This window comes from Pleurodeles waltl, chromosome 1_2, assembly GCF_031143425.1.
Source record: "Pleurodeles waltl isolate 20211129_DDA chromosome 1_2, aPleWal1.hap1.20221129, whole genome shotgun sequence".
Classification (NCBI taxonomy): domain Eukaryota; kingdom Metazoa; phylum Chordata; class Amphibia; order Caudata; family Salamandridae; genus Pleurodeles; species Pleurodeles waltl.
In genome coordinates this window covers 1299325629-1299337881 of record NC_090437.1, presented here as the reverse complement: position 1 = coordinate 1299337881, position 12253 = coordinate 1299325629, and the positions used below count along the sequence as shown (strand labels likewise).

At 44.7% G+C, this 12253-nt stretch overlaps 1 protein-coding gene and 1 long non-coding RNA gene across 3 annotated transcripts in view; one reads left to right on the top strand and one right to left on the bottom strand.

The window, feature by feature from the left end:
* Positions 1-12253, bottom strand: part of LOC138250551 (uncharacterized) — a 235957-nt gene that overhangs the window by 182445 nt on the left and 41259 nt on the right. For both annotated transcript variants that reach the window (XM_069205551.1, XM_069205541.1), the window contains exon 2: positions 3490-4152. In XM_069205551.1, coding sequence (XP_069061652.1) covers positions 3490-3783 — 294 coding nt within the window. In that variant the 5' untranslated portion in view covers positions 3784-4152. The remainder of the gene's footprint in view (positions 1-3489; positions 4153-12253) is intronic.
* The window catches only part of LOC138250561 (uncharacterized), a 200948-nt gene that overhangs the window by 148870 nt on the left and 39825 nt on the right, over positions 1-12253 (top strand). Inside the window, exon 2 of the long non-coding RNA XR_011194986.1 lies at positions 8721-8848. This is a non-coding gene — a long non-coding RNA (uncharacterized lncRNA). The remainder of the gene's footprint in view (positions 1-8720; positions 8849-12253) is intronic.

The window sequence follows — 12253 nt, the reverse complement described above, 5'->3', positions numbered from 1 at the left end:
CCTCATGTGCAGTCTTGCGTTTGGGACAATGGCTATGCATGATGACATCATGCCTAGGAGTTGTAATACCATCTTTGCCTGTATCTTTTGTGTTGGATACATGCGTTGTATGATGGTGTTGAAATTTTGAATTCTTTGTGGACTTGGAGTGGCTACTCCCTTTGATGTGTCTATTATGGCTCCCAGGTATTGTTGTACCTTGCGTGGCAGAATTTTGGATTTTGTGAAATTGACGGTGAACCCGAGTTTGAAGAGGGTTTGTATGATCTGATTTGTGTGATTTGAGCACTGTATGAACGAATGGGCCTTGATTAGCCAGTCGTCCAAATATGGGAACACATGTATTTGCTGCCTTCTTATGTGTGCAGCGACTACCGCTAGACATTTGGTAAAGACTCTTGGTGCGGTTGTTAATCCGAAAGGCAGTACCTTGAATTGGTAATGTATTCCTTTGAATACAAACCTTAGGTATTTCCTGTGCGATGGGTGTATTGGTATATGGAAATAAGCATCCTTGAGGTCTAAAGTTGCCATGTAGTCGTGTAGTTTTAGCAATGGCAATACTTCTTGTAGTGTGACCATGTGGAAGTGGTCTGATTTGATGAAAGTGTTCACTACTCTGAGGTCTAGGATTGGTCTCAGCGTTTTGTCCTTCTTTGGTATCAGAAAGTACAGTGAGTAAACTCCTGTGTTTATTTGTGTGTTTGGCACTAATTCGATTGCATTCTTTTGCAATAGTGCCTGCACTTCTATCTCCAGGAGATTGGAATGGTGTGTTGTTAAATTTTGTGCTTTTGGTGGTATGTTTGGAGGGAATTGTAGAAATTCTATGCAATAACCATGTTGGATAATTGCTAGAACCAAAGTGTCTGTAGTGATTTCCTCCCATGCTTTGTAATAATGACCTATTCTTCCCCCCACTGGTGTTGTGTGGAGGGGGTGAGTGACATGTGAGTCATTGTTTAGTAGTAGGGGTTTTGGGGCTTTGAAATCTCCCTCTATTTCTAGGGAATTGCCCTCCTCTATATTGTCCCCGAAAACCTCCTCTATACTGTCCCTGGTAAGTGGACGGTGTTGCTTGTGAGGTGCTGGCTTGTGTGCTTTGACCCCGAAACCCCCCTCGAAAGGGCGTTTTACGGAATGTGCTGTAATTCCCTCTGCTCTGCGGGGAGTAGAGTGCGCCCATGGCTTTGGCAGTGTCCGTATCTTTTTTGAGTTTCTCAATCGCTGTGTCCACTTCTGGACCGAACAGTTCTTTTTCATTAAAAGGCATATTGAGAACTGCTTGTTGAATCTCTGGTTTAAATCCAGACGTTCGGAGCCATGCATGCCGTCTGATAGTTACAGATGTATTAATTGTCCGTGCAGCTGTATCTGCAGCGTCCATGGAGGAACGTATCTGGTTGTTGGAGATGGTCTGTCCCTCCTCAACCACTTGTTTCGCCCTATTTTGGAAGTCCTTGGGCAGATGTTCAATGAGATGTTGCATCTCGTCCCAGTGGGCTCTGTCATAGCGCGCAAGTAGTGCCTGGGAGTTTGCGATGCGCCACTGGTTTGCAGCTTGTGCTGCGACTCTTTCACCAGCTGCATCGAACTTGCGGCTTTCTTTATCTGGGGGTGGTGCATCTCCAGATGTGTGAGAGTTGGCCCTTTTCCTAGCTGCTCCTACAACAACAGAGTCTGGTGGCAGCTGTGTAGTGATGAAAACCGGGTCCGTAGGAGGCGGCTTATACTTCTTTTCCACCCTTGGTGTGATTGCACTACTTTTGACCGGCTCCTTAAATATGTCTTTTGCGTGCCGGAGCATACCAGGGAGCATAGGCAGGCTTTGGTAGGAGCTGTGGGTGGAGGAGAGTGTGTTGAACAAGAAATCATCCTCGACCTGTTCTGAGTGGAGGCTTACGTTATGAAATTGTGCTGCTCTAGCCACCACCTGAGAGTACGCGGTGCTGTCTTCTGGTGGAGATGGCTTTGTAGGGTAGGCCTCCGGGCTGTTATCTGACACTGGGGCGTCGTATAGGTCCCATGCGTCCTGATCTTGGTCACCCTGGCTCATGGTGGTGTGAGCTGGGGAGTGAGATGGAGTTTGTGCTGGTGAAACGTTAATCACGGGCGGAGGAGAGGGTGGTGGTGTAATTCTTTTAACCACTTTTGGTTGTGGTGCTTGTTCCGTCTGGAACTCCAACCTTCTCTTTCTCCTAATGGGGGGAAGGGTGCTTATTTTTCCTGTCCCCTGCTGAATGAAGATACGCTTTTGCGTATGGTCCACATCAGTTGCTTGTAGCTCTTCCTCAAACCTATGCTTTTGCATTTGGGAGGTTAGCGAGTGCTCTTCTGTATAAGAGCCTGAAGCTGGGTCGCTTGCAGTTTGTTTCGGCGTCGAAACTTTGTCTGCGTGTTTTTTCGGCTCCGAGGTGACTTTTTTCCTTTTCGGGGCCGAAACCTCTCGGCGTCGATCTGTTTCGGTGCCGCTGTCTCGGCGTCGAGCCGTGTCCACACCGGCATCTCGGTGTCGAGGCTTGTCTCCAGCACTTTCTCGGTCCCGAGAAGGCTGCGTGCCGGTGTCTCGACCGGAGTCGGACGATCTCGGCACTGTTTGGGCCTTTTTCGGTGCCGACGGTCGGTCACCGAATTTATGGGTGGAGCCATGGCCTGGTGGCAGTGGCGTCCCCTGGGCCTTGTAAATGTTTCTTTGTGTGGTTTTCGACGTCTTACTCACGGTTTGTGTGTCGTCGAATCCTTCGGAGTCTGAGTCTTGGATCGAGAAGGTACCTTCTTCTTCCTGTTCCTCGAACTCCCGTTGGGCTGTCGGTGCGGACGCCATTTGAAGTCTTCTGGCTCGACGGTCTCGGAGTGTTTTTCGGGACCGGAACGCACGACAGGCCTCGCAGGTGTCTTCGCTGTGCTCAGGTGACAGGCACAGGTTGCAGACCAAGTGTTGGTCTGTGTAGGGGTATTTATTGTGGCATTTGGGGCAGAAACGGAACGGGGTCCGTTCCATCGGCGTTCCTCAGCACGCGGTCGGGCCGACCAGGCCCCGACGGAGGATCGAAAAACTACCCAGAAGGGCACCGGAGCTCTTCGATCTTCGATGCGGTGTTGAATCTAAGTACGCCGATCCCGAACGCAACAATACCGACGAAAATCTTCCGAAATTAACTATTTTTTCCGTTCCGAAACTCGGAGCGACAGGAACACGTCCGAACCCGATGGCGGAAAAAAAACAATCGAAGATGGAGTCGACGCCCATGCGCAATGGAGACAAAAGGAGGAGTCACTCGGTCCCGTGACTCGAAAGACTTCTTCGAAGAAAAACAACTTGTAACACTCCGGCCCAACACCAGATGGCGAGCTATTGCAGAACATGCGTATCTACAGCGACAGATGCCATCGAACATATATATATATATATATAGAGAGAGAGAGAGAGAGAGAGTTTACTGAGGTCTTTACATCTCAATGATAAGTTCATGAACCAAAACAACTTACCCACTTCACAGATTCTGGTAGAAGAGTCACTTCAGGAAGGGATGAATCATCTGCTGATAGGGCAGAGTCCACAGACTGCAAATCACTGCCCTGTTCAAAGCTTACACGAGGTGTGCTGCAAGAGGAAGGCTCTTCATAAGAGTCCGGTGCTTCACAAGCATATTCAGAGTCAGAATCATGATCTGATGCACACCCAACATTAGCCTTTTCTACAAATTGCTTTACCGCCTGTGAGATCTCTGGCAAAGCACAGGGTAGATCAACACTTGTTAGTGAGTTGCCGTTCCCAAGCATTGTAGAAGAGCGCCCAGCGCCAGGTATCAGTGAGGATTGGACCGTGCTAGACTTCAGTAGGATGTTGGTAGCATCAGGGCTCAGTAAAGAGGCCAGTGCCAGGTTTCAGTGACGGGCACCAGTGTCAGGCAGCTATAGATGTTTGTCAGATACAGGCTTTGCTGCTACCATTCTTTTACAAACCGCTGCAAACCATTTTTATACCACAGACTCAATTTCCAATACTATTGTCAATGCTCTTCCACAAAGTGCTGGTGAAATCCTTTCTTTGCAAAATAAAGTCAATGTTTCCTTTCGTTTTTCATCTGATGTTAGAGCCAAGTTTCTTGGAGCACAATCCACCATACGCTGCAGCCTCACCCTATGATCCTGCCAGGGGACAAAAAAATACTTCCTATAATAAAACTCTTGAACATTGGTATGCGATTTTCAGTAGTAACAACAAACACATTCCTTTTTATGGCATTTAACTGAAATTAATAATGAGTATATAGTTTTAAGCCAGACAACTGTAACTGAATAAAACATAGCGGACTGAAGTGTATATAGTGACATACAATTAAAACGAATCTTCCCATGTATAAAGAATGTAAAAATTAAAGTTCCCTTCCTGACAAAACTAATATAGTTCTAACAAAGTATTGCCAATATGCATGTTAGAATATGAAATAATGTTATGCTGACAGCGACCCCTTCACCAGCATACAAAATATATATATTGCTTATTGTGAACATGAATAAAGCACCTGAGATACAACAGCTGAACAGAATTATCAGCCAGAAGACAAGACGAAGTGAGAAAACTTAGTGAACAAAAAGGTTGTTTTCAACAAGAGCATTAAACGAAGAACTATTTGTGGGTGAGCTACTGTGGGTAAAGAGTAAGGATTCAGCTATAGCAGGTAAAGGGCAATATGTCATCCTTTCAATGCCAGACAATCCACAGCCTCTAAAGACAACCCAGGCACTCCGGATTAGGAAAAGAAAAAGAAACGTTGCCTAGAGAAAAAATATGTACGAGTTTCATTCTAGGTTTTTTTGTACAGGTCTGCATGCAAGACAACCAAAGTCATGTCTCAAAAATGGTCACTGGTGACAGAAATCATAAACAAGCATTGGCAAAGCCAATAGGTCACATCAATCAGAGAAATACGCACTGCTAATATGTTAGTTATTTTAGCCATGCTGAACTAGGGTGACCACCCGTCCGTAAATTTCACGGACTGTCCGTAATTCCGCCCTGCCGTCCGTTGTCCGTGATGAAAGTTTTAACGGACGGCATTTGTCCGTAATTTGAGCCTTTCAGCTAAAGGGCAACGGAGGCAGGGCGAAATTACGGGCAGAGGAGTTTTCCCAGCTGGGCTGGAAGGCGGGGGTCTCCTGTGCTCTGAGGGAGGGAGGGGCAGACAGATAAGAAAAGGCCTTCTTGCCAGGGGGTCTCCTTCCCTAAACACATGCAAATGTGGGCCACTGGTAAATCTGCAAATACAAAGGGGCTTGAAAACCTGTGTTGACTTTACTAAAAGGAGCCACTTGAAGTTTTCTGGTGGCAAAGATATTTCTTTCAGAGAGGCATTGTAATGGTTTTTCAAGGTGAGCTGTGGAGTGTGTGGTTTTAATGGAGTGTTATAACATTTTTTTAGCACTAGGTATAAACTGTATATTATTCAAATCTGTATTTGAGAAGCGCTTTTTTTTTTTTATTTAACCGAAATGTATTTGCGCATTTTGTAGCAGCCTTTATTATAATGTAATTGTATTTTTTACAGTTCTTTCAGGTACCTCGGTACCTCATAGTACTAACAAACATTTGCAAAGCCAGTTGGTCTCATCTACGAAAGAGTTATTATTGGCTTTGCTAATGTGTTTTAGCCATTAGCCATGTTATACACCAGAGTAGCTGCTGTTCAGCATGGCTTAAAGCTAGTGGCATAGTGGTGTGGAGTGGAGTAGAGTAGCATAGGAGCAGTGGCGTAGAGCCCATTGGTGCAAAGTACAGTGCAGTGGGGTACAGTGCAGTTGTTTAGAGTGCGTTAGCGTAGAGTGCAGTGGTTTAGAGTGCAGTGGCATGGAGTGGCATGGGATAGAGTAGAGTGGTGTAGAGTGCAGTGGAGTAGAGTGGCATACAATAGAGTGGCAGAGAGAGCAGTAGTGTAGAGTGGTGCAGAGTAGGGCGAAGTGCTGTAGAGTGGAGTGATGCAGAGTAGAGTGGCATAGAATGCAGTAGTACATAGTTCATTGGTGTATAGTACGGTGGTGGAGAGTGCAACACTGCAGAGTAGAGTGTCAGTGCAGTGATGTTTTGTGGAGTAGAGTGGCACAGAGCAGTGGCGTAGAGTACAGTGGTACAGAGTAGAGGGCAGTGGCGTGCAGTTGTTTAGAGTGCATTGGCGCAGAGTGCAGTGGCATAGAATGGCATGGGGTAGAGTTACATAGAGTGCAGTGGAGTAGAGTGGCATACAATAGAGTAGCAGAGAGTGCAGTAATGCAGAGTGGTGCAGTGTCAGAGTGCAGAGTAGACTCATGTGGCATAGAGTGTAGTGGTTTAGAGTGGAGTATTGTAGAGTGGTGTAGAGTAGAGTATAGTGCCTAGAGTGCAGTGACAGAGTAGAGTGGTGTAGAGTGCAGAGTTGCAGAGTAGAGTGCCAGTGCAGTGGTGTAGAGTGGTACAGAGAACAGTGGCATAGAGTACAGTGGTGCAGAGTAAAGGGCTGTGCAGTTGCATAGAGTGACATTGGGCAGAGTAGAGTGGCATAGAATGCAGTGGAATAGAGTATATTGGTGCAAAATGCAGTAGTACAGAGCAGAGTGGTGTAGAGTATAGTGGCGGCCAGAGCAGTGTTGCAGAGTGTCAGCTTGCAGTGGTGTAGAGTGCATTGAACTAGAGTGCAGTGGTCAGAGTTTTATAGAGTACAGTGGCGTATAATAGATTGTTTCAGAGTAGAGTGCAGTTGCTTAGAGTGGAGAGGTGCAGGGTAGAGTGCAGTGGCAGAGAATGCAGTGGCATTAAGTAGATTATTTCACAGTAGAGTGAGGTGGTTTAGAGTGGAGAAGTGCAGGTTAGAGTGGAGTTGCATAAAGTGGCATAGATTGTGATGGCATAGAGTAAAGTAGTGTAGAGAGCCGTGGCATAGAGTGCAGAGGTGCAGAGTAGATTAGAATAATGTACAGTGTATTAATGTAGAGTGCAGGGGCATAGAGTTGAGTGTTACAGAGTAAAGTGCATTAGCATAGAGTGTATTAGCTTAGAGTGCAGTGGAGTACAGTGCAGCGTTGCAGAGTGGCAGAGAGTGGAGTTGTGCGGATTAGATTGGTGTTGCCTAGACTGGAGTGGTATGGCGTGCAGACGAGCAGAGCGCAGTGGTGTAGAGAGGCGTAAAGTGCAGTGGCTTAGAGAAGAGTAATACAGAGTAGAGTAGAGAGGCATAGTGTGAAGTAGCATAGAGAGCAGTGGTATAATGTGGAGTGGTTCCAAATGGAGAAGAGTGCAGTGGCATGGAGTGGCGTAAAGTGGAGTGATACAGAGTAGGGTGCAGTGGTGTGGAGTGGTGCAGAGCAGAGTGGAGTGGAGCATGCATGGTGTGGTAACACACTGCCATTACAGACAACACATTTTTGATTGAAATGACCATTACATTTGCACAGATATAAAGTATTTCAAATCAAACTATATTGTGCAGAGACCATGATGTGTGGAAATTGCATCACCTAATGCAATGATTTGTTTTAATCATGTAAAGGTATTTGTTTCCAGCACAGTTCAGAATTAACAAAAATGTGCTTGATTTGTACTTCTAATTCTGATATCTTCTGAAGTCTATTTAAATGTTGTCATGTGATAGAAAAAACTCTTTCCTAACCCCAGTATCCAGCAAGATTGTCGCATAAATCTTCTCACTTTGAAGTCAGAGAAAGGAAAGTAAACACTAAGTTCCCACCGAAGACAGAGCCTGACATTTGACTTTGTTCTTTGAATGCACAGCAAATATGATAAGATAAGAACAAGATTTACAGGCCTGTTTACAGAAAGGGAGCACTCAGCAGGATACTGTAAATAAGGTTTTGGCAAGGGAAGGGAGGAATTAAAGCTGCATAGCCTAAAACAAATAAAGCCAGCAAATTGAAAGCAACAAATTGTGAGTTACAAACCACAAGGCCAATGCAAGCAACGGGCAGAATGCATTCACAAGGAAGCACTATGAATTTACTTAAAGTGACAGCTGTGGGATACTTTGTGGGGAAAGTCCAGTATTTTAGTCCATATCTTGCAGAGGTTTGGTACATCAATCACCCAGGCAGTATGACAAGAAGACCTGGAGTGGTTTCCATGTTGCAGGGTAGGTCTGTACACCCATTCCATCAGTTTGCCACCATTTCCTATGGTACAGAGGTTCTGGCACACCTCTTGTAGGGTTAGTGCTAGGTAGCAGACATGAAATAGGGCACTTAATGATTATTTAAGGTGGTTGTAAGTAAGGAGTTGACCGGAGAATGTCCATGGGCGGTTGGGGTAAGCCAGATGTTTTTGTTCAATTTGTTTAAACTAGCATAAGGTTAATTACCTTAATGTTTCCCAAACTGTTTGCCAGGGGTTTTGAAATGTTCAGAAACAATCAAAATTTTGCTCTTACTTTCTCTTCAGGAAAGATCGGGTAGATTTGGGTAGGGGTGATGGCCTTGCCGTGAAGGGCATTCATTTACTACTGAACAAGGACGTAATGTGATGCCTGAATGTAGCACACCAGGAGGCAATCACAAAAGGTCCACAGTGAATAAATAGTGCTATGTTAAAAAAGAGTAAATAAATGCACTGACAACATAGTGAGGCATGGCCTCTCTTGCGTGTGTCTGTAAAACGGACGTTTGTTCTTGAAATTTTGTCCTGAATTTTGACCCTTTGTCCTGAATTTTGACCCTTTGTCCTGAATTTTTTACAGTCCTGTCCAGAATTTGGCTCAGTGCCAGGTGGTCACCCTATGCTGAACAGCAGTGGCATTTACCAAACGCAAGCTTGGGCTTCCATCCTGAGGTTGAAAAATGGAGTACCTTTATATGACAAGTAATAGTAAGAACATATTCAGCTTTTATAAAAAAAAATAAAAAAAATATTTAGGGCTGTATAAATACATTGTCTTGTGGAGGTTATTTATATGCAAATACTAACAGCATATTGTGGGTTCCTTGTGCTTCTACATGCTGACTGAGCTAGGACGTTTCATTTAAACACGACAATGATTCATCCAGCCATGCCGCCTTTGAAGACAGGATTCCAAACAATAATGCGAGCAGTTGCATGTGAGAAAGGCAGACCCCAACCCCTTGCCTTGTGTAATTTAAACAGCCCAGTGTCTTTCGCACATTCACACTGACTGCTTTGCCTGATGGAATTGTCTGATTATCAAAACAACACCCAGAGAAACCAGCAGCACAGTGCAAAAAAATAAAAAATAAAGAGAAGCTCTGGACAAATAAAAGCTAATCAACTTATTAAGCACTTTGAAGATTTCTGTTCACAACTTGTCCCGTTTATCCCAGAAGGGTTTGCTGCCCGACGTGCTTGAAGCCATGTGAGGGTAAGAAGCACACGCTTGATTTCAGTCCCGCTATCCTTATTTCTCCCTCCTGTGTTTGTGTTGAGCGTAGCACGAGTTAAAGACAACAAGGTGATGGATGGAATGCTTGAATAAATCTCAATGGTCGAGCTCCACACCCCAATCCTTTGTTTTTTTGCCCACTATGCCACCCCAGTCTGGACTCAGGAAAAGGCGAATCAGTCTTGACCCTGCTCCACGTGGGAGCAGTCCAGCAAGAACCGCCAGGCCAGGTCCTCCCTGGACCGGAAACAAGCGCTAATGGTGGTTTTAGTTTTGCTTGTGATAATCATACACAGATAATATGCTCCAGAAGTACAGAATCTGGGTGCAAGGCTTTAAGGTAATTAATCAAAGTGGAGTACACAGAGTTTACTAGGAGTGCCTCAAACATGCTTAGTAGCTGCTGCAAGATAGTGTTTATTCGGAGGAGTTAGGTCATCATTTTTGTGGCAAGCAAGGACTGTTGAAGTTCAACACACTTTTTGCCTTGATTAAGATGACAAGTCCCTTCGCCAGCACATATAAACTCTGAAAAATATGATTTTGGAACAACAAACACATGCTTCAATGTACAACAATAATCCTCTTCTCACTGTGGAGAATAACAAGTAGATATTCTGCAGCACAAATGCTGACTGGTATCTACATCCATTGAATGCAACCAGAACACTACATCAACACCAACAGTGAGAACAGATGTATGCACAAGGTAATAAACTATTTTGAATTCAGAGAAGAACATACTAAGGTTATTCAGCTTGGAATACAACTTAACAGTGAAATCAGTATTGGGAACGAAAAACTGGCAGATTTAGGGGCCACATACCTTACTACTCATGTTATTTTCCAGCCTACTTTGTATTTTTGAACAATTATTTGCTGTGTGTTCAAAGTCAGAGGTTAAATATCAGGTTATTAGTTCTGACAAACGGCTGCTTATTTTACCACGTGGGATTTGGGATTACTTTTCTTTAAACAGCAAAGTTAGAGAATTTTGTAAAGTGAGCTGTCTGACAATTATGCCAGGGCACAGGGAGGGAGAAATGAAAAGGTTGTAGGATATCAGTTTTTTCCTAACACAAGACTTAAATGCCTTGTAAATTAACGGTGCAATTATTTCAAAATATATCAGCAGTTAGGAAATCATATTGCCTTGAATATCTGAATTATTTAGAAACAAAGATTTTAATAGGATCACAATTAATAAGGAACCCTTTGCTTGGTGATAAGCAAACAATAACTATTTGCAGAAACATGATTTTCAACATGTATAATTTGTACACTATGTAGTTTTATGAGTAAAACTGCATGTCAGTGGGAAACTTGTGGCCATTTCAACTGACAATGTGCGGTCTATAAATGACACCATGCTTCAGTAATATATTTGTGCAGTGTGCTTAAAAATTAACCACTGCTTACATACCACACCCATGCCACTCTCCTACTGCATGGGCGTTGTCAATTGCTACATTTATTCTTTTCGGTGGTGCTTGGATTTTTTATAACCTTTAAGACTTCACTGATTGAACATTGATGGCAGGACACCCCACACCCCCTAAAATGTTTCCAGTGACAGTGGCTCTGACTGGCTGATTACAGCACAGGCTGAGACTGCCGAGCCCGAGATGCAATCAGCCAATCAGATGGCGGCTTGTACTTGTACTCTGTCAAAGTGTGTATCTCACTGGCTGATCACAAGGAGGGTTATTCAGCCCAAGGCACATGTTTACTACTTTTGCTAGCCCACTGCTGTGCTGCCTTAGTCCTCTGTACAGAATTGAGTAGAGGTGTTGGGCTGCCCTTGGAACATTATCTGTCTAGGCAAGTGCTTTACCCATGTTTAAGCCATGCCAAGGATTCTAACACATCAGCTGCCACGGAAGCTGAATGAGTCCTGCATCTGCTGCTCTGATCTGTGGGACTGGCAGAGAGAAACACTGCTGTTGAATGTAATGAATTGAAAACAAGTGTGTTTATTTAAAAAAGTGGGAGCATTTAACCTGCACCGGAATATATAACTTCACTGAGCATTATTAAAACGGACAGTTAATGAATATTCCTGCCTCGGCCATCCAAATAACAACGCAACAAGGGGCTGGCTATAGCCAGGGGGCCAGATTGAAATGACTCGTGCTGCCTGACCTTTCATGTTAGCACAGAGTTCATAGCACTTTTCACTGACTAGATCATCACGTTTTAAGTTTGTATTTCACGTTTGCACGTGGGCCTTCAACTGTAATCAAAGCTAGGTTACCGCTTGCTGCCAGGAGCTGCACCTTAGGTGCTAATGGCACGGGTTCTGACTTGCTATTCTTGCCTGGGATCACAGCTTTAATGAGAGTGGGAGTCTGACCTTAGGTCAGATGCAGCTACCTTGGAGGGACACATGTGAAAGGCCACCAGAAAAGTAGGGAGTCGAAGTAGGCAAACTATTAGGGAACATGAGGAACGTTGCCAACTACACTATTCAAGTTGTGTAGTTAGAAAATAACGCCAAGTGAAACTGCTGTGCTTCCTTGTGCATCTGTTTACTTGTTCCATCACAGGTAGCAGATGCCCTCCTCCAGAGAAGGATGAGCTGGCCTCAGGGCTCCGAGCACCCAGACATTCCTGCCCATTGCTGAGGGCACAGACACCAATATGGAGTCCATAGTCGATGATGTACTTTGGGGTTGAGGGTGAAGGAAGGTCCAGCTGTGACGAGTAGGATATTAATCGTAAGTGCAGCGAGTTAACATGGCGCCCTCCCATGATCATGTGTAAAGAAATGGCTCCCTGTTGCAGTTACCCCCCACTTTTTGCCTGATACTGATGCTGACTTGACTGAGAAGTGTGCTGGGACCCTGCTAACCAGGCCCCAGCACCAGTGTTCCTTC